The sequence below is a fragment of the Carettochelys insculpta genome, chromosome 5 (genome assembly GCF_033958435.1).
Source record: "Carettochelys insculpta isolate YL-2023 chromosome 5, ASM3395843v1, whole genome shotgun sequence".
Lineage (NCBI taxonomy): Eukaryota > Metazoa > Chordata > Testudines > Carettochelyidae > Carettochelys > Carettochelys insculpta.
In genome coordinates, this window is record NC_134141.1 from 53756919 (window position 1) to 53784411 (window position 27493).

The 27493-nt window shown below is 39.6% G+C and overlaps 1 protein-coding gene across 1 annotated transcript in view; it reads left to right on the top strand.

The window, feature by feature from the left end:
- The window catches only part of CNTNAP4 (contactin associated protein family member 4), a 488087-nt gene that overhangs the window by 362784 nt on the left and 97810 nt on the right, over positions 1 to 27493 (top strand). The window contains exons 11-13 of the mRNA XM_074994161.1: positions 4684 to 4790; positions 9950 to 10069; positions 24258 to 24455. Coding sequence (XP_074850262.1) covers positions 4684 to 4790; positions 9950 to 10069; positions 24258 to 24455 — 425 coding nt within the window. The remainder of the gene's footprint in view (positions 1 to 4683; positions 4791 to 9949; positions 10070 to 24257; positions 24456 to 27493) is intronic.

Here is a 27493-nt window from a genome sequence, read left to right on the forward strand (position 1 = left end):
TTTTGTCGACAAAAACTCTGTTGACAGAGTTCATCTACACACAAAAGCAGATCGACAGAGAAATGCAGTCTGTTGATGGACAGCAGTCAAACTACCCTGCCCTCTGTTGACAGAACAGCTGGCTGAAAGCTTTGCCAACAGAGCTGCCCTTTGAACCGGAAGCCCCTTCTGTCAACAGTAGTGTCTACACTGCACTTTTGTTGACAGAACTCTGTCACCAGGGCTATGTCTACACTAGCCCAAAACTTTGAAATGGCCATTTGTATGGCCATTTCGAAGTTTACTAATGAAGCACTGAAATACATATTCAGCACCTCATTAGAATGCCGGCAGCTGTGTTACTTCGAAATTGAAGCGGCTTGCCACCGCGCAGCTTGTCCAGACTGGACTCCTTTGCAAAAGGACCCTGGCAACTTCAAAATCCCCTTATTCCTAACAGCAGATAGTGTAGTAAGTACAGGCCCAGTATGAGGCCTTAGGCCTGAATCAAAGTAATGGTCAAGACTTTGCTAACAGAAAGCAAAGTGCAGCTGTGAGCTAAAGGAATGCGTTGCTCACAGAAGTTGGCAAGAAGAGGGTTACTGGTGCATAAACATATCTACCTAGCATATTGAAGTAGATACGTTGTACCAGAACTCCCTACCCCGGAACATTGCACAGATAAAGAATAGGCCAATCCATCCCAATGACAGAGGCAAAAGGGTAGTATGGCAGGTACATGGTACCAGAACTCCCTACCCTGGAACATCCCACAGATAAGAAAGAACAGGCCAATACATCCCAGTGACAGGGGCAAAAGGGTAATATGATGGATAGAGTTGTTTTGTTCAAACCAACATGTACAAAGGGGGAGGCGGCACCTAACTACGTAGAAGGGGTGTACCTCAATACGTCATGAGTGATGTGTAAGTTGTTTGTACCTGTGTATAAGAATGTAATCCTGGGATGTGGTCTGGGTCTGGCTGAGGGGGCAGTGGAAAGTCCCGCCACTGACTGAGCCGAGTCCATTGACCGTGGGTGCATATTTGTAGTATGCCCTGACTTAGACTAAGAAATCTACAGGGAACTACTATTGTATCCAATACGGCAATAAACCTGGCCAACGTGCCTTCGCACCTTACTAGACTCTGTGGTCATTGGGGGTTCTCCTTGGGTCTGCTGTGTCAGCTATCTGCAGAGCTGGGGAAGCACACAGAGGGAACACACACACGCAGCCGAGTGGTACCAGCATTGGAGAGAGAGCAGAGCACCACGCTGGTGGCAACTCTGACGACAGATAGGAATAAAGGGATTTCAAAGTTGGTGGGGTCCTTTCAAAAAGGAGCCCCATCTGGATGAGCCGCGTGGTGGTGAGCTGCATCAATTTCGAAGTGCTGCAGCTGCCGACATTCTAATGAGGCGCTGAATATGTATTTCAGTGCTTCATTAGTAAACTTCAAAATGGCCATTTGCATGGCCATTTCGAAGTCTTGGGCTAGTGTAGACATAGCCCAGAAATGTTATTCCTTAGTTTTTTGAGGGATAACACGGTCTAGACAAATGCAGAGTTCTTTGAAGATGCTGTCGCCAGAATGTTTTATGTGTGTAGATACTTCCTGAATTATGTTGACAGAAGTCGACAAAACTCTCTAGTGCAGACACAGTCTCTGAGGAGAGAATGTCGAGTGCGTCTGTCGTAATCACATAAGTCCTGGAGAAGTAAGGTGGCCCCCAGAAGATTATTACCCATGGTAACTTGGCAGCAGAAAATGACATCAAGATTATGTCTACATTAGCCACCGCCTTTTGAAAGGGGGATGCTAATGAGACACTTCAGCAGATGCTAATGAGGTGCTTCCATGAATATGCAGCACCTCATGAGCATAATACCAGTCACAGCAATTCGAAAGTTCCACTTTCAAATCACGCGCTGCCCAAGTAGATGAGGGTCTTTGAAAGGATCCCTCAGTCTTCGAAAGCCCCTTATGCCAAAAAACAAATAGGAATAAGGCTCTCAAAGACTGGGGGGTCCTTTTGAAAGGCCCCCATCTACGTGAGTGGCATGCAATTCGAAAGTGGCACTTTCAAATCACTATGGCCAGCATCATGCTAATGAGGCACTGCATATTCATGTCAGTGCCTCATTAGCATCTGCCAAAGTGTCTCATTAGCATCCCCCTTTCTAAGGGCGGTGGCTAGTGTAGACATAGCCCGAATGATTCAAATGGAGATGTAAGTTCTACAGCAGTGGAAAGCCAACAAATATATTTAAAATAATGGTTTCTAAAGTTGACTGTTATACCTTTGTATTTTTTCCACACAATTTACAAACTTAGTAAGTAGTGTGTTCTGGAAAGACTCTTTAATATATTACTGCTGTGCAAATCTCTACAGTCTTTCTTTGAAAAAGATGTATTTGTGTTCCGGTTCAGTGTGTTGTTTTGAATGTTAACTTTTAATTATCTTTGGTCTATTGCTTTAGTTTTCAAGTTACAAATCATCTGTAAATGTCATGTGCTTAAGAAGTATGCTACCAAGTACCATATGGCAAATGCCTGATATACTCTCTTTCTTATGTTTTTGGAATAAACAGAGCATTGTAATTTATTTAGAAATTAGCTATGTTTTGGATCAGCATGAATGGAAAAGGATTACTAAGATGTGTTTCTTCATAAAGAGGACTACTGTTGATCTAAGTTCAGTTCAGGTTGCAGTAAACTAGATAATGTATATGGCTATCTTTTGAGTCATTTAGTAGCTACTTTGTTTCATGAAATCTGCCAGGAAAGGAGGATCTAAAATACAGTGTTAAAAAGTTTTAATTGTAACTTAAACGGTTTCTACTTATGAAACCTGGTTTCATTAAACATTTTTAATTTCACCCAAGTTTTTGATCTTGTGAAAACTATTGAAAAGATAAATTGATATAGAAGTGGAGTCAATGGCAGTCATATCAATCACTTCATATTTTCAATAATCATAGATAATAATTATGTATTTATCAGTAAAGGTGGGAAACAACCGACAGGATGGAGAAAAAAAGTTCTAAGTGGCAATTATAGAAATGGCTTATGAGTTTGACTGTTAGTATATGTGTGTATAATAGAGCTGGTGACTTTGTCACCTCTTTACACCATATCATTAGGGTAGCTCTAAATACGTTTACTCTCACATTTGTTCTGCAAGAGCAATTCCTTCCAATAACAGCTATTTAGTATAAGAATAATTCATCTCAAGTTTATAAAGATTATTTTTATACACCAAGTCAGAATCACTCAAATTATATTGCAGTTAATTGTGAACTCATCCTGAAGAGCTGAGCTGTGGAAAAATATTGTGCAAATGAGGTAGAAGACAGCAGCCAGCTCTTTAGATTGTATTCTTTGGTAACTGTGGTGAAATCAGTGGAATTAGATTTCATTACGTGACTCAATTTTTCTGGAAATTTTGACATCTCTCTTATCATTTTTTTCTCTAGATATATAGAAAAGATTGGGTTAAAAAATAATAAACTGTTGTGGATGTGGAAATCTGAATATTCACAGACAGACTAGCACACTGAGGCATTTCTCACACCACTAAACTAATACTTCTCTAAGTTGATTTAATGTGTTGAAAAATAACACTGAGGTATCGTGAAAGAGTTTTTAAGCTCTTTTTGTTTGTTAATATTGTTGCTAGTGTTACCCTTAGCAGTAAACCCTTCTTAAACATTTTGAATAACAATCAAGTGAGTCATGAAGTCTCCTACTCAGCATCTTTCTAAATTAAGATATTGTGAAAAGATTGTATCATTCCTTCCTGTCCCCAGATCATATGTAGCAAATTGTACTTTAAATTGGTGGATAGTCATGCAGTCACCATTGAACAGCTAAGGCCAAATTTTCTTCTTTGTTGTGTCATTGTAAATGAAAAGTAATTCCACTGAAATAATGGAATTTTTCCAGGTTTTCACTCAAGCAACTGAAAGGAGAATTAGCCATCTATATTACCACATTGTAGGATCTGAGGTATGAGAATGTGCCAATACTTAGAATATGAAATAACTACAGTAGGTCAATGAGAATTCATGTGGCACCTTAAAGACTAACAAGTTTATTAGATCACAAACGTTCATGGGCTGCTTTATAAGGTGTATGAAGAGAAAACTTTAGTTGGCAGGTTTGGTCCACAAATATTCACCTATATTCCTGTACTTTCTTGAAAAAAGAAGTATTTTATACTTCTCAGGGATGTGTAATAGGGTCAATGATCCAAAGAAGTGCTGCATTTTATGATACATCTCATGAAAGAAAATGCTACAGTTACAACATTTGCCAGGAAATTATGAATGATAATTTATTATTGGAGTGTCTATTAATGCCATACTTTCATCAGAGAGCCTTGCCAGTAGCCACAATACAAATTATACATATTTAATTTTCATGTTCTTATTGCATTACTGGCATCTGTAGAAGCAGTCTAGTGGAGAAAGCGAAAGGAGACCTTCCTTTTCCCTGGCATTCCTAGAGTCCTATTTATATCTGCCTGCAATATGACCACAAAATTCATGTGTTTTTTTATTACAGGTCTCTCTCACCCACACACAACACTCATCTTTGCAGCTTGGTTATCATCTTTGTCATAAAGGCCAGGCTGTGGTAACTGTGGTTGCTGTACATGTCATGCTATACGAAGGTGAATGTTTCTTTTTTGTTCCTTTAGATGTTTGCCTAATTATTGTGAACATGGTGGTGAATGCGCACAGACATGGAACAACTTCTACTGCAACTGTACAAATACAGGCTACATGGGGGCTACTTGCCGTTACTGTAAGATCAAGATACTTTCTTTTGCTGTTTAAGTTATAAATTATGTTAGTGTTACAGGAAACAAATTTCTATTAAAAGGCATGTCAGTCTTGTTAATATTCATAAATAGTTACCAACAACTGATTCAAGGAAAGAGTTTCAAAACTGTCTAAAAGATTAGGGAGCACAAATCCTATTGTAACTCAGCTAAATAAGTGGTCCTAAATCACTTAAGTATCTTTGAATATTTATCGCTTAGTTCATAGGTTTTATTATTTAATTAATGTGGACCTGATTCTCTTCTCACACTGGTAGAAGCACCTGATTTATCAAATCATATAGGTATGTACTTAATGTCATAACTATTCAGCAAAGCACTTAGCACATTCTTAAGTTTGAAATCAGTGAGGTTTAGAATATTCTTAAACTTCAATACATGCTTAAGTAATTTTCAAAATCAGAAGTAACTTCAAATGAAATAAAAAAGCAGTCAAGTAGCACTTTAAAGACTAACAAAAAAGACTAACTTCAAATGAGTAAGAGTGGAGTAAAACTGTTACATATGAGACAGGAATGAAGCCCTGTAAACCAAATCCAATAAGTACATCACTGATATTTCATGCCTCTGTAGGAGATTTTATAATGAGAACCTCAGAAAATATCAGCATAACCATAAATGTAATTGAATGAAGTTAACACCCAGGGTTTGAGTCTTACCTTACTTTTGCTAGTTTAATATAACTCCACTGATTTTACAGAAGGTGATCTAAATTTACATGGGGATATGTGAGATGGAAATGAGGCCTGATAGTTTTTTTTTTTTCTCTTTACTGAGGTTGCTTCTACATGTCACCTCCTTGTAGCACAGTCACAATTTTCAGAGTTTAAGGCCAGGAGAGAGTGCCAAGCCATCTAGTCTGACCTCCTTTAATATCACAGGCTACTAACACTATATAACAACCACACATGAGACTCAGCAAACAAGATTAGACCCAAGTATGATAGCCAATAAGAGACCTAGCCAATTATATGTCATAAGCACAGAAGAGGAGGAACTGATGTGAAACAGTGCCCAATGCCTCTGTAGTGCCTTAGAAATAATTGAAATATTGCCAATCCTGATGAGTGACTCACATCTACATGTTGCAGAGGAAGGCAAAACCCTGCCGGAGTCACTGCCAATCTGACCTGTTGGAAAACTCCTCCCTTTCTGAAATCCTGAAGCATCTTGTTTACGTCTTATTTGTCTAAAGCTCATGTGTATCCCTGGGCTGTTAAGCAAAGCCCACAACTGCCACAAACAACCTGGTCATATATCTGCATGCACAAATTAGTCTCTCTCAAAATTAGCTCCTCTCCAAACTGTTATTGGGAATCACATGGGGAGTAGGCTTCTGATCTGCTCTGAAAAAAAAATGTGAAGAAATTGTGTTTTTTTGCCATTGAATGCAAAACTTTGTAAACATGGCCCACAATCATTACTGTTTTGATGCCATCCAAACACTAAATAGCATGACTTGGTAGCTAGGATTGTAAGATTTATGGATAAGGTAAAATTTTTATAAACATTGATGGCACACACCTTTTTCAAAGATCATTGTTAGCTGTTCCCATTGTATGCTAGTAGATGTAGACAAGACTAAGCAGCATCATTTTAAATAAATTATCTACTTAATCAGTTGATGAAGGGTATAAAATATTGATGCACTCCATCACTTTCTAATGATTGACATTTTTCATAAAGAGCCCAATGGTGTGTGTATAAGGTGCATAACTGCTCAGTTTGTAATGTTGAAAAATAGGTAGAATACTTTTTACTAAGAAAGCTCTGTGACATCTGCAATAAACATTGTATAGTAGTTGCATTAGCGTAACATTTTGTCCCTTTAAAATTGTTAATGGTACATTAGTAATGGTTTCAACTCTACAGGTTTCTGATGCTGTTCTGTCAATAATCTTAAAGTTAAGGGTCTTTCCTTCCTTAATTCTGTGAACTAAACTCACATTTACTTCAATGGCAGTGCTGCACAATTACAGGAAAGGATAATAGGACCATTTAGTTATTAAATAAACATTGAGACTCTTGATGTAATAGGCTTAGCAATGAGTTCTTGATCAGTGGCAACACTGTATGGGACCATACTCCCAAAATCTGCCTCTGAGAAATTATAATTTTGTATGCTGTTCATAATAGTATGAAACTGAAAATGGATATTTTGCTCTGTCATTGCATACTGACTCTATTGGACTTTTATGTTTTTATTTTATACTGAGAATTGATTTAAAGCTCCCTACACTAAAGAACTGTAGTTTAAAACTTGTGAGTACTATTCACAAAGACTAAAACTGTGCCTACTGGGTATTAGAGCAATGGTAAATTGGTCCATTTAATAAATTTTAGCTAAAGGGATGTTTATTTTTCTAACATAATTCAGTAATGTGGACCAAATCCAATATGACTTACCCTATTGTAATACATCAGCAAAACAACTGGAAAAACGACACCCACCATAGCCCAGATTCTTTCTTTGGGAGGTTTTTCACTGGTTTTAATGGGAGTTGAATCAGGCCCTGAAAGCTGTTACTATATGAAACAGTATGACCAGCCTTAAACTTAGTGCTCTGAGACTTTCATACCAAATAGATTTTCAGATCTCAGAATTACCATCATAATTTACATTGTGGCACAGTATTTGATAGAAGTGCAAAGACTGAATAGCTGGACCAAGCAATTTTCTATGCCAATGCAGGGATCTGACATTAGGGAAGGTTATGTTGTTTCTGCCACCACTACATCTGCTCTGTGGTTTACCATTAGATTTTTAGCTCCCAATGCTGCCAATCTCAGCACTTTTCAAGAATATACCTTGTTTTGGCCGTGGCTACACCAACTCCCACCTTTCAAAAGGGGAATGCTAATAAGCTGCTTTGGCAGATGCTAATGAGACACTGCTATGAATATGCAGCATCTCATTAGCATAATGGCTGCCCCGTGCGTTTCAAAAATGCTGCTTTCAAAATGCACACTGCTCATGCCCATTTGGTTTTAGGAAGAAGAGGCTTTCGAAATCCAGGGGGTCCTTTTGGAAGGCCTCTGTCTACACGAGCTGCGTGCGTTTTGAAAGCGGCACTTTCGAAATGTGCATAGCCGTCATTATGCTAATGAGGTGCTGCATATTCCTGGCAGTGCCTCATTAGCATCTGCCAAAGTGGCTCATTAGCATCCCCCCTTTTGAAAGACAGGGGCTAATGTAGCCATGGCCTCTGTGTAACAGTATATCCAGTTGTAAATCTGAAACATTGAGTTTAAGTAGAAAAAAATATTTTATAGAAAAGTTTCCTTCCGTGTTCGTAATTCCTAACATGTTATGTTCTCCTTTATGCAGGAAATTGAAAAGTATGTGGTGTTCTTTGGAGTTTTACTTTTTTTTTTCCTGGCTTCTTTTTAGAATTTTTTTTGTTTGTTTTTTAAAGTATGCTGTGTTTTTGCCATGTTGGTTCCAGGATATTAGATGTACAAGGCAGGTCTCTTATTAGGCCTACTTCTGTTGGTGAAAGACAAGCTTCCAAGCTCATGAAAAGCTTTTCTTGGCTGCATCTACACTACAGAGTTTTGTTGAGAAAAAGAGTTTGTTTGTTTTTTTTCAATAAAATTCATGGAGCACACCTAAAATACATTCTGTCGAGAATCAGTCAACAGAATGCAGCAGTTTTCTTGGGAGAATTCTGTCCCTCCTGTACAAAATATAACACCTCTGACGACAGAGTAGTTGACAAAATAGTAGCGTAGATGCTCCAGGGGGCCCTCTGTCTACAGACAGGGCTTCCAGTGCACTGGGCAGCCATGTTTGCAGAACTTCCAGTCCACTGTTCTGTCAATAGAGGGCCAGGCAGTCTGGCTGCTCTCTGTCTTCAGAGTAGATTGCTCTTTCAAGCTGCTTTTATGTGTAGACATGATCTGTTGACAGAGGTTGTGTCAGAAGATCTCTCCCAACAGTAACTTCTGGCAACAGATCACCATAGTGTAGATGCAGCCAACATGTATTTTGTAGACAGAGCAGATCAAAAGATCGATCCACTTTTATGTGTAGACAGGATCTGTTGACAAAAGTTTTATCTGAACATCTCTTCTGACAGTAACTTCTGTAGACAGAGGCTTCTAGTGTAGACATAGCCCTTCAGAACTAAAGAGCTTTGTATAAGGGCAAAAGCTTGCCTCTCTCATCAACAGAAGGTGGTCCAATAAAAGATATCACCTCATCCACCTTGTGCCTTTGTAAGGAAATTTTCTTTTTGACAAAGTATATTCAAGTTAACAAAAACTGTGAATTGAAGAACTGTGTTAAGTGAACAGTGCAAATTTTAAAAGAAAGACCTTCTGGAAATTACAATAGAAAATTAAACAAGGTTAAACTGATGCATTACTTCACAATGGAAATTTTAAGAATGTTAAACTGATGCATTTCAGATTACGCCTCAAATATTTGACTTCAATAGTATTTTAGCCATATAGTTTTAGATCTGGACTAGAAGCCCGGTTTCCAAAAGTTTAGTCATACAAATCTGTCTTAAATTTCTGTATTTTGCATTGTGCAGAATCCTTATTACATGTAATTGAGGAGCCAATATTTTCTCTTTACTGCTTATTTACTCCTCAACTGCAAACTTTGACAAGTTTACCATGCTACTGAAAATAACAGAAGAAGAAGGGACATCTTCACAACAGCCAAAATCATGAGCAAAAAAGAGTCAGAAAGTATGTAATTCAGTTGGAGCTGCTGGAAATATGCATCTGCCAAATTGTATGTAATAAATTCTGAAGATCTGATTAAATTGAAAAGGTTTATGTTCAGTTTCCAAGTTCCTCATAATCTGAAAATGAGTCTTGTCACTTAGTATTATTTATATTGACATTGAATGATTGATTTTCCTAGGCATTTTCCCTCCTTAAGACCCCCAGTTTAGGAGACAGAAAGAAAATCCATAGAAACATTCATTCAGATTTCTGACCCCTAAAAGGAAATGCAAATAATAGTACAGGGTTTTTTACTGTGTGACATCCCCTATTTTCCTCACCTTTGAACCCATGTTATATTGTTCAACTTCCCACATTTTTCCTTGTTCCAAATAAAAGGTAAAAGAATGCCATTATGTTTGTGATAGAAGATGTTCTTTTGCAGCCATCTATGAGCAATCGTGTGAAGCCTATAAGCACATAGGGAACACTTCAGGCTTTTACTATATTGACTCAGATGGAAGTGGCCCCTTGGGACCTTTTCTTGTATACTGCAATATGACAGGTGAGATGATAAACTTCCTTAACTCACAGCTGTGTCTGTTTGCATGCTTATTAGAATGATCCAAAATAGGAAGTTTTGTACCTCATGAGTTTAATGTATACAGCAAAATAAAAGTGACTCCTCAGCTCAGAATATCAGATAAAGAATTAACTGGAGAAATTAAAATAATAAGACTCAGACTCTGAAAGTAACAATGGGTTCCTATTGTGCTTTGCATACATGGGACATGTGTCCTATTTGTAAAATTTCAGACTCACTCATTTTCTGTGGTGTTATGGTTTCTTGAAGTTATATCTGACTTCTTTGCAGTCATTTAAGAAACCTAGATGTAAGAGAATTTTCTGAGGAAAACTGATTTCCCCCTGTATTCTTATGAAAGATTGTAATTCAGAGTTGACCTCCACTTGGTGGGAGGAATCAAATTTCTTTCAAATTCTGGGTTACTTGTAATTGTTTCAGGTTTAACTAATTGGACATTTACAAAACTTGGCCTTATTTTTGCACCCTCAATATGTGAATCAGTAAGTTACTTATCATCCAATTGATCTTAATTATGCCTATTCAAATGTGAATGTGCAATTTAACCATAGATTGTAGATGCTGAATTATTTCAAAATTTAGTATGCTTTTCATTTTTAGACTGTGTTCTTTTAGTTTTAATTACTTTTATTTTAAGTTATGATAATTTTCTAGCAATTTCACTTTAAAGCTTTTCTAGCACTATGCCAGTATTGCAATATTACTGTTGCAAGCATTTTGGGGTAACTTAAAAAAATCTATTTTGTAAACAACAGGAAAAAATAACAGAAAACATTTATTTTTGCTTCATGTTCTATAACAGTGCATTTTTGTATAACCTAAATTTTAAGTCATTTAACAAGGGCAATTTTACTCATGGGGCTTTTGAAAGTTCGAATGCTTGATTTTCAGCCTTAATAATACCTTATAAAATAGTCCTGGGGCTTTACAGATATGAAAGTAACAGAAGATGAAAGTGAAACTTTCACTGATCTCAGTGCAGCCAGGATTTAGATCACACTGAAAATTACAACTGCTAACTCTGCTTGAAAAAATAAAGACTTTGGCTGTTTGAGAAGGCAAGTCTAACTGATACTATTGTTATGCTTTGAACTAAGCACATGAGTTCTTTTATAGGGGAAAAGACAGTACACCACATTTATTGAGAATATAACAGTAGCATATGCTTTTCAGACACACACACACACACACAGTCCTACCAAGCGATGTTGTCGTTATCAGTCCAGAGCCTGGATCAATCTAGTGACCGGCTAGATCACAGAGGGGGAGCAGGGCCTTGTCAGTCGTGATCTGATGCTCTCCCGGAGTTGGTGGCAAGGCAAACCCAAAGTCCCATGGCAAAGTGCCCTGCTTTTATAATCCTTTCCTCCGTTGAAGTTTGCTGTGTCAGTCTGTGATTGATGTGTTATCTTTTTGATACCAGCCATTCTCAAAACATCTTCAAAAGGCTCAGCCTGTAATCAATTGTAGGGGTTCCTACTCCATGATTTAGAGTCATCAATCTGCCAATATGATCATTTCTTGACTGGGGGTACACAATGATGGTCCTCCTCTGATGCCATTCAGTCTGTCTTCACCACACTTTGACCCTCCTTTCTTGGCTATGTGGCTCTGGGTATAACCTTTGCACCTTTATCTCAACACAAACATACCACGTTCACACTTAAACAATTCTTACAAGGACTCTCAGAGAAAAGCAGAGTAAAAAGCATTGTAAATCAAACAATTAAGGCTTCAGCCTTCAGCCTCACCCTGTAATCTTATTAATATAGACAGAATAATAAAACTCTGTCTCTTTACCTACTAAACTCACTGAACTCTAAAACAAAGATTTATATATCTTTGTTTTAGAGTTTAGTGTATATATATATATATATATATATATTCAATTAAAGAACTTAATCAATAAAATCAATAAACGTTACATGTGTTAATATGTTACCTTACATAGCTACATTGTTAAGCCTAAAATTCAAAGTTTAAAGAGAATAAAAGAGAATAAAGTTTTCAACTCCAACACTGTTAACATACTTTGGCTCAGCAGTTACTGAAATCACCTATTTAACGATCTGTCCCCTAAAAACAGAAAGTTACATTGCTAGTACGTTGTTAATTAAGATTGAACCAAAGAAGAAATTCAAGGTAGAAAGACTCTTGTATCTTTAAACAGTAACAGGAGGAAACTATAACAGCAACGAAGGGTCCTGTAGCACCTTATAGACTAACAAAAAAGTTTCGAGCATGAGCTTTCGTGAGCACAGACTCACTTCATCAGATGCTGGTCTTGGAAATCCAATTTCCAAGATTTCCAAGACCAGCATCTGATGAAGTGAGTCTCTGCTCACGAAAGCTCATGCTCAAAAGTTTTCTGTTAGTTTATAAGGTGCCACAGGACCCTTCGTTGCTGTTACAGATTCAGACTAACACGGCCACCCCTCCGATACAGGAGGAAACTATGTTTCTGATGTATACCCTAGTGTACTAGTGTCTGATTTATCCTTCCTTGTGTACCTGGGAACAGTTGCTAGTGCTTCTATGAGTCACTCTTCATTCAACACATTAAGAAAATTTCATTGATCAGTTCTCCATCTAAAGATGCAGCCTGACAGGATGAATCTACTACATTTGTCTTCTTCCCAGCTTCCTCAAAACTGGTATTCACTTTTCCCACCAGAACAGTGAAGGCAGATGCCACATTTTTTGTGATGCTCTTTCTGTTGATATTCATGTTGCTTTATTCGTCAGCTGGGAGGGAGGTTCCTTCACCCTCTCTCATTCTTGGTCCAATGAGCCAAACAAGACAACAAAACTTTTTCCAGATATATTGTTCTTTGGGTTTTACCCCTTCTGGTGATGTAGAAATAGATGTAATTGCGGTCTTGTTTTTCTGTTGGACCTGGTCTAAACTAGGGATCAAAGTTGATCCCAGGTACACGATTCTAGCCATACCATTAGTGTAGCTAGAATTGGCATCTCAGGATCAACTTGTACAGGATGAAGTATAATAAGGACAAATGCAAAGTGCTCCACTTAGGAAGGAACAATCAGTGTCACACATACAGAATGGGAAAGGACTGCCTAGGAATGAGTACAGCAGAAAGCGATCTAGGGGTTATAGTGGACCACAAGCTAAATATGAGTCAACAGTGTGATGCTGTTGCAAAAAAGGCAAACGTGATTCTAGGATGCATTAACAGGTATGTTGTGAACAAGACATGAGAAGTCATTCTCCCGCTCTACTCTGCGCTGGTTAGGCCTCAGCTGGAGTATTGTGTCCAGTTCTGGGCACCGCAGTTCAGGGAGGATGTGGAGAAATTGGAGAGGGGCCAAAGGAGAGCAACAAGAATGATCAAAGGTCTAGAGAACATGACCTATGAAGAAAGGCTGAAAGAATTGGGCTTGTTTAGTTTGGAAACGAGAAGATTGAGGGGGGACATGATCGCAGTTTTCAGGTATCTAAAAGGGTGTCATAAGGCAGAGGGAGGGAACTTGTTCTTCGTTGCCTCTGAGGGTAGAACAAGAGGCAATGGACTGAAATTGCAGCAGGGGAGGTTCAGGTTGGACATTAGGAAAAAGTTCCTAACTGTCAGGGTGATCAAACACTGGAACGAATTGCCAAGGGAGGTGGTAGAATCTCCATCACTGGAGATATTTAAGAAGAGGTTAGATAGATGGCTTTCAGGGATGGTCTAGAAAGTGCTTGGTCCTGCCATGAGGGCAGGGGGCTGGACTCGATGGCCTCTCGAGGTCCCTTCCAGTCTTACTCTTCTATGTTTCTATGATTCTATAATTTTGTTCCCTGGTGTAGATCAGGGCTTTTCAGATTTGTGCCAATGTCCCTTAGAACACATAGCAGTGTGGAGTACTAGGGTCGATGGTCAAGCCCAGAGAAATCAATTTTGCTGCATCTTCACAGATACAGCAAAATCAAACTCAGGCAGATAAATCATGGGGTGTCAAACCCTCAGTAAGTATAAACATACCATTATTCTTTCCATGTGCTGTAAGAAGCATAGAAAAAAAAATCTGAAGTTGTTCCTTCTTTTAGCTTCCTGTTTCCCAACAGCACTAGCATGTATCTTTTTTTCCAGCCAAACATTTCAGCTCAATATTTGTTTAATAGGTTTCTGGATTCTTCTCAGGGGCTTTTTTCCCCTACCTGCTAATTATCTAGGTGATTTCTAATTTCTATTTCTAATTCTTATTCTGAATTTCCTCTTAATATCAGTCATACCTACTTTGCAAGAAATACAGGAAACAAAGCACAAGGGGCACAGGTCTGCAGAACTCTTAAGAATTAGAAGGAAATATATCGATTAAAGCCCCGGAAGAACTGAAACCTACAAATACACACAGTGTAAAAATGGTTAAGATTTACAGTAGCGAGTTCTTGCAGATGGTGCAAAGACAGCACAGGAAGAAGGTGATTAACATTTTCAATGTCTACTAGAATTAAGTTGGGTATAAAATCCCAACAGTATGTCAAAGAAATTATTCCAAATTTGACTCCACTGACATAAATCAGATTTAATAAGCAACCAGTTCACTCATCATTAGTCTCAAAAATAGATTTAGATATCTAGGTTTAATCACGCAGGACTTCACAGGGCCAGATGAGGTTACAGTCCCAGCCTGTTTCTTCTCATGCACAGAAGAGAATGTGCAAGCTGCACCATTTCATAGACGGACAGTGTGCTTTTTTAACTTCAACCCTTATTTCAGGCATTTACCATCTGTAGGGAAAATAAAGGAGATAAATTTGAATTTATGGCAGTAAGCTGGATATTACAACATCACAGTCTTCTCTGTAAATACCATTAGTTCAATTTTGGGAGCACTAATATCATTATCATAACATTGTCAAAACCAGCTGGGTATAGTGTCAAGTTCAAATTTAAAAGTCTGAATGAAGGTCAGAGTGGAAGCACCATGTCTTAAAGTCAAATTTATTAGATTCCAGAAGCATCCTGTGTGTAGCTCACAAAGCTATACAGTCACTGCTGTGTATGGCTGCTTCCATTTCTGCTGCTCTCTAGGTGCACAGGAAGTAGGTCACAGGAACCCCTCGAATTTGAATTTGAATTTGAACTCATCACGAGCAACCTGGGAAGTAGAAGAGGTGCACAGAATCAAAATTTTCTTTTACCCATCACATTGCACAGCATTGGTAGCCATCACATCCACATCAGGTGGCTTTGCATCAGTAACCATCATCATGAACATTCAGGGCAGTAGCGTGATTAGTTCTGAGGATCGCAAGAGAGCTCCAACAAGAAGTCATCAGGAGATTCTGGATCTCCTTGTATTTTAGGGAGAGCAATCAGTGGTGAGCAGACTTTGAGCATTCAAGAGAAAAGTGAACATATTTGAGAAGATGTCACATGGGATGATTTGACCAAACGAAGGAAAGAAGGAAGAAAGAAGGAAAAGAAGGAAAGAGAGCAGTAAACTACACACCTTGGACTTCAGAAAAGCAGACTTTGACTCCTTCAGGAACCTGATGGGCAGAATTCCCTGGGATGCTACCATGAAGGGAAAAGGAGTCCAGGAAAACTGGCAGTATTTTAAGGAAGCCCTATTGAAGGCGCAGAAAGAAACCACCCCGATGAGCAGCAAGAGATGTAAATATGGTAGGAGACCAGACTGGCTTACTGGGGAAATCCTTGGAAAACTTAGGCACAAAAAGGGAGCTTACAAAAAGTGGAAACTTGGACAGATGTCTCAGGAGGGATATAAAGGTATAGCTCGAGAATGCAGGGCAGTTATCGAGAAGACGAAAGTGCAACTGGAATTGCGACTTGCAAGGAATGTGAAACAAGAAAAGTTTCGACAGGCATGTTAGCAAGAAGAAGGTGATCAGAGAGGGTGTGGGACCCTTACTGGATGAGGGAGGTAACCCAGTGACAGATGATGTAGGGAAAGCTGAAGTACTTAATGCTTTCTTTGCCTCTGTCTTCACAGGGAAGGACAGCTCCCAGACTAATGCAATAAGTGATGCACTGTGGGTTGAGGATGGACAGCCTTTGGTGGGGAAAGAACAGGTTAGGAGCTATCTAAAAAAGCTAAATGTATGTAAATCCATGGGCCTGGACCTAATTCATCTGAGGGTTCTGAGGAAGTTGGTGTATGTCATTGACAATCCCTTGGCCATTATCTTTGAATAGTCGTGGAGATCAGGAGAGATCCAGATGATTAGAAATAGGCAAATGCAGTGCCCATCTTTAAAAAAGGGAAGAAGAATGATCCAGGGAACTATAGGCCCATCAGTCATACATCAGTCCCTGGAAAAATCATGGAGGGGCTCCTCAAGGAGGTCATTTTGGGGCACGTGGAGGAGGGGAAAGTGATCAGGAATAGTCAGCATGGATCCATGAAGGACAAGTCATGCTTGACCAATCCGATTAGTTTCTACAATGAGATATGTGGCTCTGTGGATAGGGGAAAATCAATGGATGTGATTTATCTTGACTTTAGCAAAGCTTTTGATATGGTCTCCTACAATATTCTTGTCAGCAAGTAAAAGGAATGTGGATTGGATAAATGGACGGTAAGATGGATAGAAAGCTATCTAGAAGGTCAGGCCCAGCGGGTAGTGATCAACGGCTTGATGTTGGGATGGTGGTCAGCTTCTAGTGGAGTACCCCCAGGTTCAGTTCTGGGTCCAGTTCTGTTCAACATATTTATCAATGACCTGGATGAGGGTTGTATTGTGCCCTCATCAAGATTGCAGATGACAATAAGCTAGGGGGACAGATAAATACGCTGGAGGGTAGGGAAAGTGTCAAGAGTGACTTAGACAAATTGGAAGACTGGGCCACAAGAAATCTGATGAGGTTCAATAAGGACAAGTGCAGAGTCCTGCACTTGGGCTGGAAGAATCCCAAACATGGTCACAGGCTGGGATCCGACTTGCTTAGTAGTAGTTCTGCAGAAAAGGATCTGGGAGTTGTAGTGGATGAGAAGCTGGACATGAGTCAACAATGTGCCATTGTAGCTGAGAAGGCTAATGGCATATTAAATTGCATCAAGAGGAGCGTGGCCAGTAGATCCAGAGAAGTGATTAGTCCTCTTTATTTGGCTTTGGTTAGGCCACATATGGAGTACTGTGTCCAGTTCTGGGCCCCCAATTATAAGAAGGATGTGGACACACTGGAGAGGGTCCAGCAGAGGGTGACCAAAATAATTAGGGGGATACAGCATATGACCTATGAAGAAAGGTTGAGGGAATTGGGTCTATTTAGCCTTTAAAAGAGAAGACTGAGAGGGGATTTGATAACAGCCTTCAACTTACTGAAGGGATGCTGTAAAGAGGCTGGAGAGAGGCTGTTCACAGTGGTCACAGATGGCAGAACACAGATGGCAGAACTAGCTGGATAGCTCAGTGGTTTGAGCATTGGCCCACTAAACTCAGAGTTGTGAGTTCAATCCTTGTGGAGGCCATTTAGGGACTGGGGAAAATAGATGTCAGGGCTGGTGCTTGATCTGCTAAGAGGACAGGGAACTGGACTAGATGACCTCCTGAGGTCCCTTCCAGTTCTAGGAGATGTGCATCTCCAATTATAAATAAATAAATAAAACATGGAACAATGGTCTCAAGTTGCGGTTGGGAAGGTCCAGGTTGAACATTAGGAAAAACTTTTTCACTAGGAGGGTGGTGAAGCATCGGAATGATCTACATAGGGAAGTAGTGGAGTCTCCATCCCTGGAGATGTTTAAGTCTCAGCTTGACAAAGCCCTGGCTGATCTGATCTGATGGGGTTTGGTCCTGCCTTGGGCAGGTGGCTGGACCTGATGGCTTCTTACGTCTCTTCTAGCTCTATTGTTCTATGATTCTATGATTCTATGATTGCCAGAGATTGCCCCCAGGACCCTATGCAATGCCAGATGAAGATGAAAGAAGGCTTGTCACCAAGTCCAGGAAGCCAGCCAGTAGTCTGGGTCATCTCCAAACACCAGCCATTATTCTGCCTGCACATGCTTCTTGTTGGGGGGACCCAGCCACATCGCCCCATCTGAATTTCAACACTTCTGGAGGCCCTGTACTGGAGTCCAGAGTTAACCAAGAGAAGCTGGGTGAAGAGGCCAATGGAGATGAGGATAGGGTCAACCAGCAGAAGCTCTTCCTAACAGCCCAGAGCTCTTCACAAATAGACCTGGAGCCAGTCCTCACTATACTAGTCACCCTCCATACATCCTCTTTAGGCTGATTCCCAAGCCTCCACAGCTGAGCTTTTCTGGTATATATATTTTTTTCTGAATGCTGGAAGTGGGTTGAAGTATAAGTATGGGAATGGGTATAGGTATAGGTTTTCTATGGGTCTGGTGTCATGGTGCTACATAGCATTTTGGCAAATTTTCCAGGAAGAACATCTCTTCTTTTTTGATATCTGCTACTCTTAAAAGATGTCTTTGGTGACCTAAAGAAGCACAGTAATTTCAACTGAATTTCTTTTCAATAATCCCTGCCCTTTTACAGTTCCCTGGAGTGCATTGCTGCACCACGTGGCTGGTGGCTGCTCCGTCTTCCTCCCTTGACGTGGCTGGCAGGCTCTCTGGCACTTCTCCCTTTCCATTTCCCTTTGTCCCTGCATTTCTTTTTACTTTGTATGTATCCCTCCCCTCCCACTCATCCATGTGGCTGGAATCAAACTCTTCCCCCTTGCCACATGGCTGCTGGGCTGTGTGGACCCTGGTTCTGTGCATTGGTATGTGGAGCACATGCAGATTTTTCCTGATTTACATGGCCTTTCCTCTGGTATCAGCCACACCAGGGACCACTGAGAAATTATTTTCCCCCAGCATATTCCCCCCCACATATTTCTTTTCACTTTGCAGGGATACCTCCCCACCCAGCCATGCATGAATCTGGAATCAAACACTTCCCCCTCACCAAGAAGCTGCTGGGCAGTGTGGCCCCTGGTTCCATGCACTGGCATTTCCAGCACAGGAGAGTTTTCCTTACCATGTCCACCATGTGGTTAAGTGATGGCTTCTGCAGTGCCTGGTTTGAATCATTATCATCCTTAAGAAGCCTTAAGCAGCCTTGCAAAAAGAGATTTTCACTGATGGTAAAGACAGAGATCCATTCATTCCATGGGTAAGCCCTTTGTGTGAATTGTATCTCATTTTGACCTTCACATTCCAGCAGGCATCTCCAGCATGAGAGATAGGGCCAGGAAGCGCAAGAGATCCAAACAGGCTCTTATCCTTTAACACATGGAGGGGTCTCACACAGAAAATGTGGAGAGTAAAAGGGACAGATCACAGTGGCAGCAAACAAAACCCACAGAATGCAACAGGGCTTGAGTTGAGCAGCAAACTGTGCTTGAGTTCCAGAGAGAGCAAATGGAACAAATGAGGGAGGACACAGAGAAACTCATTACATCAATGGACAATGAAACTGAGGTCCTGCATTCCATTCTGGAGCTTCAGAGGGACTCCTTATGGAGCACTGTGGGCTCTGTTCTCTGCTGCCAGGGCTCCCCTGAATATAGGTCCCTCCCCATGTCATTGCAGCCCCCAAATGTGGGGAGTGAGGGCCAGGCCAGTCTGCCGATCTACCCACAAGAGCCCTTGCAAAAGGCATTTACAGTACCCTTGACACCATTTCTTTTTCCTTCCACTTAACCCTCTCCCCCCATCCCAAGAAATTTACCCTTTTCATGACAACCCTGGTGTGATTTTTTTGGTACCCATGTGCAGTGGAGTGCAAAAATCATTTTCAGGACTCAAGGGGAACAGTTGCCTGCTGCAACAGCAAGATGTTCAGAGGACTTGCAGCAGGGGCACCTGGGTGGGGGTGGAGAGGGTAGATAGCACAGCTGCCAATCTTTTTGTGAAAGTAGCCCTGTCATCATATCCATTCATCTTCCTCAAACTTTTTCCCACCCCCCCCCTGCAAATAACAGCATTCTTTCTGTGAAAGTAGGGATCTGATTTATTGGTTCACATTTGGTGCTGAGCAGAAATCATTCTGGGGAGTGGGTCCCCTACAGTTATGGGTCTTGCAGATCATTCATGAAGCTTTGCTTCAAAGCTTCTCTGATTGCCGCTGCCTCTGCATTGGTATTGGAGAATGGCCTGTCAGGTGGCTACAAATAAGCCCTGCTCATGACATCAGCCTCTGAACTCCAGACACTCATGAAATTCTCCCACCTGGATTCACAAATGTTAAGCAAAACACAGCATGCTGTAATCGCGGTGGGGAAATTAGTTTCATAAAGGTCCAAACAGGTCCTTAGGCACCTGAACTTCACTTTTAAAAAACCAAAGGCACATTCCATCACCATTCTGCATTTGTTGAGTCTTTGATTAAAGTTATCCTTGCTGTGGTCCAGGGTGCCTGTGTATGGTTTTATGAGGCAAGGAAGCAGAGGGTAAGAAGGGTCACCCAGTATTACTATCAGCCCCTCCATATTGCCAATCTGGATTCTCCAGTCTGGGAAAAAAGTTCCATCCTGAAGCCTTCTATATGGACCAGAATTTCTGAAGATGCATGAATCGTGAACCTTCCCCAACCATCCCACGTTGATGTTGGTGAAATTACCTTTGTGATCTACCAGTGCCTTCAACACCATCAAGAAGTATCCCTTTCTGTTTATGTACTCAAAGGCCAGGTTATCCCAGACCATGATGGGGATGTGCGTGCCATCCACTGTTCCAACACAGTTAGGAAAAACCCTGACAGCAAAGCCATCCACTATGGCCTGAACATCTCCAAGGGGAGGCAGACAGATTGCCTTGGCCACCTGTATCACCACGGCCTCCATTGCAGATCTGCCCATGCCAAATTGATTTGCCACTGACAGGTAACTGTTGGGCATTGCACACTTCCACAGAGCGATTGCCACTCACTTCTGAACCATTAAAGCCAGTCTCATTTTTGTATTGTTTTGTGTCGTATTGTGTTTTGGGGAAAGGACAGCAAATCACAAAGTTCCATAAAAATGGACTTGCACATGCTAAAGTTCCACAGTCACTACTAGCCATCTCAGGACTCCAAAACAATGTGATCCCAGCACTCTGTGTTGGTTTCACAAGTCCAAAACTGCCACTCCACTCTCAGCATTGCCTCCAGGGCAGCCAGTATCTCTGAGTTCTTGGACTGCAGTTGAGCAATTTCTTCTTCAAATACTTGATCATCATCATCCTCAACCATCATCTCCCTTTGTAGTCAAAAGAAAAACTGTGCGACATTCCAGGAAGTTGCCGTAACAGTCAGTACAATGACTTGAAGTATTCAGGAATCCATGCTTGCACTCACACTGTGCTGGAGAAAATGGCACGATCTCCCATTCATTTTTGCACAGTTAGTGTATGCTCTGAATTCTGGCACAGTATTTTGCATTCTGGCATAATGGCATCAAACACCCTCAAGCAATTACAGCACTTTTGTTCACCACAACCCTGTGATACAAAACCCACAGAATACAACAGGGCTAAGGCACTGTGGGATAGGTACCTAGAATGCATTGTTCATGCAGTCAAACTTGGATAAGGCAATGGAGATGTAGTAACTTGACATGGAGAAATGATGGGTCAAATTTTCAGAACATTTGATGACACTTAAATTCAAAATCATAAGAATGAGGTTAAAAATTGAATTTATTAAAAGTTGATTTTATTTTGTAGTGTAGAGGTAGCCAGAGTCTGCACTCCCCAAACACTGTAAGTACTATCGTCCTTAACTTCTGTGTGAGTATGAGGAGCCTTCTCTCCTTGTCACCTGTGCCATAGTCATGGCCAGTCACATTCTTTGCATTCCTTCTGTTTTATTAGTGTGGCTGCAAACTGTCTTTTACAATCTCCCAAAGCACAAGCAAACCAGAGCCACCTCTGTTGCCACCAGTGGTTTACAAATTATATCATTGTATTGTAATTTTGTTGTAACTTCATGATTATTTAATTGTTTACTGCAAGTTTTTCTGTCTTTTACAATTTCTGAGTAGATCTGCTTTCCTGCTACAACTTTTGTGAAAGCAGAGATCATTCTTACAGTGATTAATGTTAAGAATATTTATAACGAGAACATTTTAAGAATATTTATAATGTTCCCAGTTTGTCCCTTTTGTACAGTTGAGGTGTGAAGTTCAAAAGAGCCTGTACTAAAGGAAAAATGTCATGTCTTGCATTTTTGGAAGTAATATTTTGGTAATATTTGCATTTCTCTTGTCTCAATTAATCTTAATCCTTTCCTTAAATACCTTGTGATACTTGTCATCAGACTAAGTATCACCTCAGAACAATCCAAGAGCTGTAAGATTATTTATGGTTTTTACACTGTATTGGTATTGTGCTTTTTACTGAGGTAATGTCCAGTTTTGAGTTAGACTTGAGTTAGACTGTTATACCAGATATTATATAGATACACAGAAGGACAAAATAGCTGTCTTGATGTCTCAATCAATTTTACAAACCAAAACCAGTTAAATGAGCTATATCATTGTATTTGGCCATAGCCAAAGGGGATGTTCTGAACCTTATTGCTCTGTGAGGACTTCCAGAAATCATTCTTTCTGGAAAGCATTTGAACTAAAAACTGACCTCATCTGGAAAATTAGATACAAATATCCCTGAATGTAGGGGCTGTTCAGCTTGGATCCATGTCTAACTTCCATACTCAGGTGCATGGTTAGCTATAATAAATCACTTTCAAGGACAAAGGGACACTAGTATATACTCAGTCAGCACCTGATTATTATATATGGAATACATTTGGATAAAGAACACTTTTCCTTAACAAGAATAGATGTGCAAGTTTTAAGCTTTTATAGAAAGTACAACAATGTAAGACAAGGGAAGAAACTGTTAGGATATTACCAGGCCTATCTTAAGATAATATGACAAGATTTTTTTCTTGTTACTTTGAAAAATTATTCCCGTCATTTCCAGGTTTACTCACTTTACCATCGGTCTTATTCAGAGAATTTTGACTTAATAGACAGTAATAGTAAATGAGTCTAAATGCATCATACTGAAAGTGTCAAGATCATAAGTCTACATCACCTGTACAGGACAAAAAGCTTACATTACAGAAAGCGAGGTTTAGGTTGAACATTAGGAAAGATTTCCTAACTGTCAGGATGGCTAAGTACTGGAATAATTGCCTAGGGCGGTTGCACAATCTCCATCATTAGAACTGGTTGGATAAGTATCTAACAGGGATAATATAAATGGTGCTTGGTCCTGCCATGAGGGCAAGGAGCTAGACTAGAAGACTTCTTAAGGTCCCAACCAGTATTCTATGATTCTATGATCACCATTCTTTCACTGGAAATGTGGGACTATAGGATGGTGAGCTTTCGTGGGACAGACCCACTTCTTCAGATCTGGAAATTCTCATCAAAGTATCAAAGTGACAAGAATTTAACAGAAAAAAAAATTAAATGAAAACTGATAAATTAGCTACGTAGGACAGAAGGAGGGGACAAGATGGGGGGAGATGAGGGAAAATTACTTGCTGCAAGTGTTTATTAAGTTAAGTGAGTTGCCCAAGATCACTACAAACATAAATATATTTATTTGTCTTACAATAACTATGACACTTGGATTTAGTCAGTTTGTCTGTTGTTCCTGGTATTTATTGTTTAACTAGAGCAGAGGAAAGGTGAGGGGTTTTGTTTGTTTGTTTGTTTGTTTGTTTTGGCCAGTGGTATAAATTCTCTAAAACAAAATCAATTAATTCAAAGGAAGAGTGTGAAATGTTTCTGCAGGTGATGAAAGCCTGGATATAATTTGGCTACATTTATAAAGAAGGAATACCTTGGAGAGAGACCAATAGAAAAAGTCTATTACACTTTAACTTAGGGTCTGTGGTTTTTACTCCATTTCATTTAGCTTAGATCTGTATATTATTTGCAAAATAAGTATTTGATTCTCTCCATCTTGTCTTCCTTGACTAGTAATTGTGCAGGACTGAGTACATGGTACAGAATTTTTTAAAAAATTGACCAATTAAATCCTACTGAATATATTCGGCTGAAGAATGTTGAACCCTGACATTTTGCGTTCCTTTACACATCCTACAAAAGTGCAGGAGAAGCCAGCTTAATCCCAAGTCTTCTTCACTACACATTTTATCTCCATTGCTAACTTTTGCAGCTATTTTACATTCCACATTACTTTTTCTCCCCTTTCTGTGTTTTGTAAGATACAACTTGGACAATTATACAGCACAACAATACCGACCTAACCAGAGTCAAAACTGCTAATCGAGAAAACCCACACACTGTGTTCTTCAAGTACACTGCAACCCTAGAACAGCTTCAGGCTACAATTAACCTGGCAGAGCACTGTGAACAGGAGCTTGCTTACTACTGCAAAAAATCAAGGCTTTTAAATAAGCGAGGTGAGTAAAGCAGCCAAATCTTATTATGTTGCACGATACTATAGATACTAAATTCTGCCAAGGTTATGGCAATTTGCCACTATAGTTTGTAAAATCCTTACATATCGAAAAATAAATCCCAAATCTACAAGTTGTTTAATGGGATTTGAATCAGAAAAAATAAACAAAAATCGAAACAAAACAAAACAAAAACAACAGGCAGCAGCAACAAGGTTAGTTTGAACTTCATTCAAAGCATTGACTACTATCAAAGGCAACGCCTTCCTATCACCTACAATTGAATAGAAATTATAACAAAGTGTTTCCTGGCTTCCCTTCAGGTATTATTTAGATTTTGGTCAAAAAAGATTAAATATTAAGCAAACGTGGTAAAAGGAGCACAATACACTGATGAAATGTTAGCGGAAGTCTCTCAGATGTTGTGCATCCTGTAGTGGTTGAATTTGTAGATGGCATGAATAAAGTATCACAAGCATTACTATGCTGTTGTCCAAAACATACTTCACAGAGGACACCAAAATTAAAATGCTGGCAAAATCTGGACAAAAATATTTTATGTTATAAAAGAAATTGCTGGTTCTTCTGAAGTAGTTAAAGTAATCTTCACAACATTTTATAATTAGATAGCGTGTTTAAGTTTTAATTTATTTCTCACTGGATAGAATGCAATGCATTCAGATTATTTAAATTTTGAAAATGTATAGTAAATGTTAAAAATATCTCAAAAGGAGAGATTGTTTGTATTCCTTTGCTGGTATGTAGATGTTTCAAATCCAGTCTCAATTGTCTCCTCTGTCAGAAAATCTATGAGAGGCAAATAGTCCTGTAAAAATTCTGACTCATGTCACAGGTTTCACTTGCCATCCTACTGTAAAGGGATTTATTAGTGCTACAGCAGAAAATAGGTCATTCTTTGATGATCTGTGAGCTCTACTTCTCCTAGTAGAATGACTGTCAAGAGCTAAACAGATATTAGCTCTCTGCATCCTACCCTTCCTTCAAAGAGTTAATGGAATGCATTGAATTTCTGCTGTGAATAGTATTAACTCTCAGGGAATTGCTGCTCAAAAATCTATGGGCTTACAAGTGAGCCCACTGCATGAAGTGTTACTTCCTTGACGCTATCCCTCCCTGCCAAGTCCCTTTCTGACCTACGGAGTCCCACAGCACAAAGGAATATACAGACATCTGATTCATGATATGTTTTATAATACTACTACTACACTAATAACAGTACAGTATAAAGAAGTTATATCTTAACTCAGAATCTCTTCTTGACCAAAATGGCTAAACATAGCTAATCTGATATCAAAATACCCAAAAATACCCACCACTTTGCACACAAAAAATAATTACCACTGACTTCAGGGAGTATTAATCATATTGAAGGACTGAAGGCATGATCATGCCCATTTAGATTTCCTAAATGTCTGATTCTCATATTTCAGAGTGGTGCCAGGTTAGTCTGTAGCTTCACAAATAACAAGCAGTCCTGTAGCACCAGAAAGACTAACCAGTTCATCAGGTCATGAGCTTGTGTGGCTAAACACACTTCCTCAGATGAATGGAGTTGAAAAATAGAATCCAGTATTTATATAACAGGAGTCGGGGAGGAAAAAAAGTTTACTGTCACCAGTTGGACCAGTTGATGAAGCAAATTAAGTAGGATGCGTCACATTGCTGTGAATATCAAACATGGGAAAATTGCCTTTGTAATGCATAAGATAGTTAAGATCTCTGTTCAGGCCTAGGTTAAATGTGTCAAATTTGTAAATTAATTCCAATTCAGGTGTCTCCCTCTGTAATTTTGTGATAAAATCCTTTTGTAGAAGAATGGCTGCTTTTAAAACCATCATTGAACCTCTAGGCAGGTTACTTAGGATTGCAAGGATTAATACAATCATTTCAGACAACTGAGAAATGGAAGTGTTTGCTAGACATGTCTGTAGAGCAAAAATACAAGAGTGTCAGACAAATACCAAAGGGAAGATGAACAATCCCCACTGAGACTTTAGGATTTGGAATATTAGCATTCAGGTTGGTGGGAGTTATGTATATTTTACCTGCAAGTTATGCAGTGAAAACATTTGATCATATTAAAACCTGTCTTATTTTATAACTTTTCATGCAAGAAGTAGTAAAATTGGGTGAGAGAGTGTTCTGCAGAATTTTAAGGGCTTTTTAAAATCAGTTGAAACAGTGCTAACAAGAGCAGTAACAGATAAAGCTTCCTGTGTTTCTACACAATGAACTTTCACCTTCTGGAGAGTGCATTTCTACACGTGAGGGTTAGTTTAGCATCCAAGCCCAACAAGTCTTTTATTTCTGTGCTGAGAGTACTAATAAAAATTCCAGTTACAATATTTTTTTGTTTTGTTGGTTTTGTTTTGTTTGTGATGTCAGGATGTAGGATGAGGGGATGTAGGGATGAACTATCAGTTTCCACAAAAATGAAAATCAGTTTGTATTTCACCCTTCCTTCAAATCACTCTCATCCCAACGTTTTTTTGGGTTTTAAGGTTTATACTACCCTTTCCACCCCCTCACTTTTGCATTCATAGAGAAGACAGATAAAGATATTTCTAATCTCTTGGGAAACAAAGTAACAGAAATATAGGCTGTGTCTACACTAGCCCAAATCTTCGAAATGGCCATGGTTTGCATGGCCATTTCACAGATTACTAATGAGGCACTGAACTACATATTCAGTGCCTCATTAGCATGCCGGTGACTGCGGGTCTTCAAAATTTCTGATAGGAATAAGGGGATTTCAAAGTTTGCGGGGTCCTCTCGAAAAGGAGCCCAGTCTGGATGAGCTGCTTGGCAGCGAGATGCAGAAATTTCAAAGAGCTGCGGCCACTGGCATGCTAATGAGGTGATGAATATGTATTTCAGCACCTCAATAGTAATCTTTAAAATGTCCATTTGCATGGCCATTTTGAAGATTTGGGCTAGTGTAGACATAGCCGTAGTGAGGAAGCCCATTCTCTTGAGCTCAGATCTTCTTGTCTGCCTCATTTGAACTTTGGAAAGTGTGG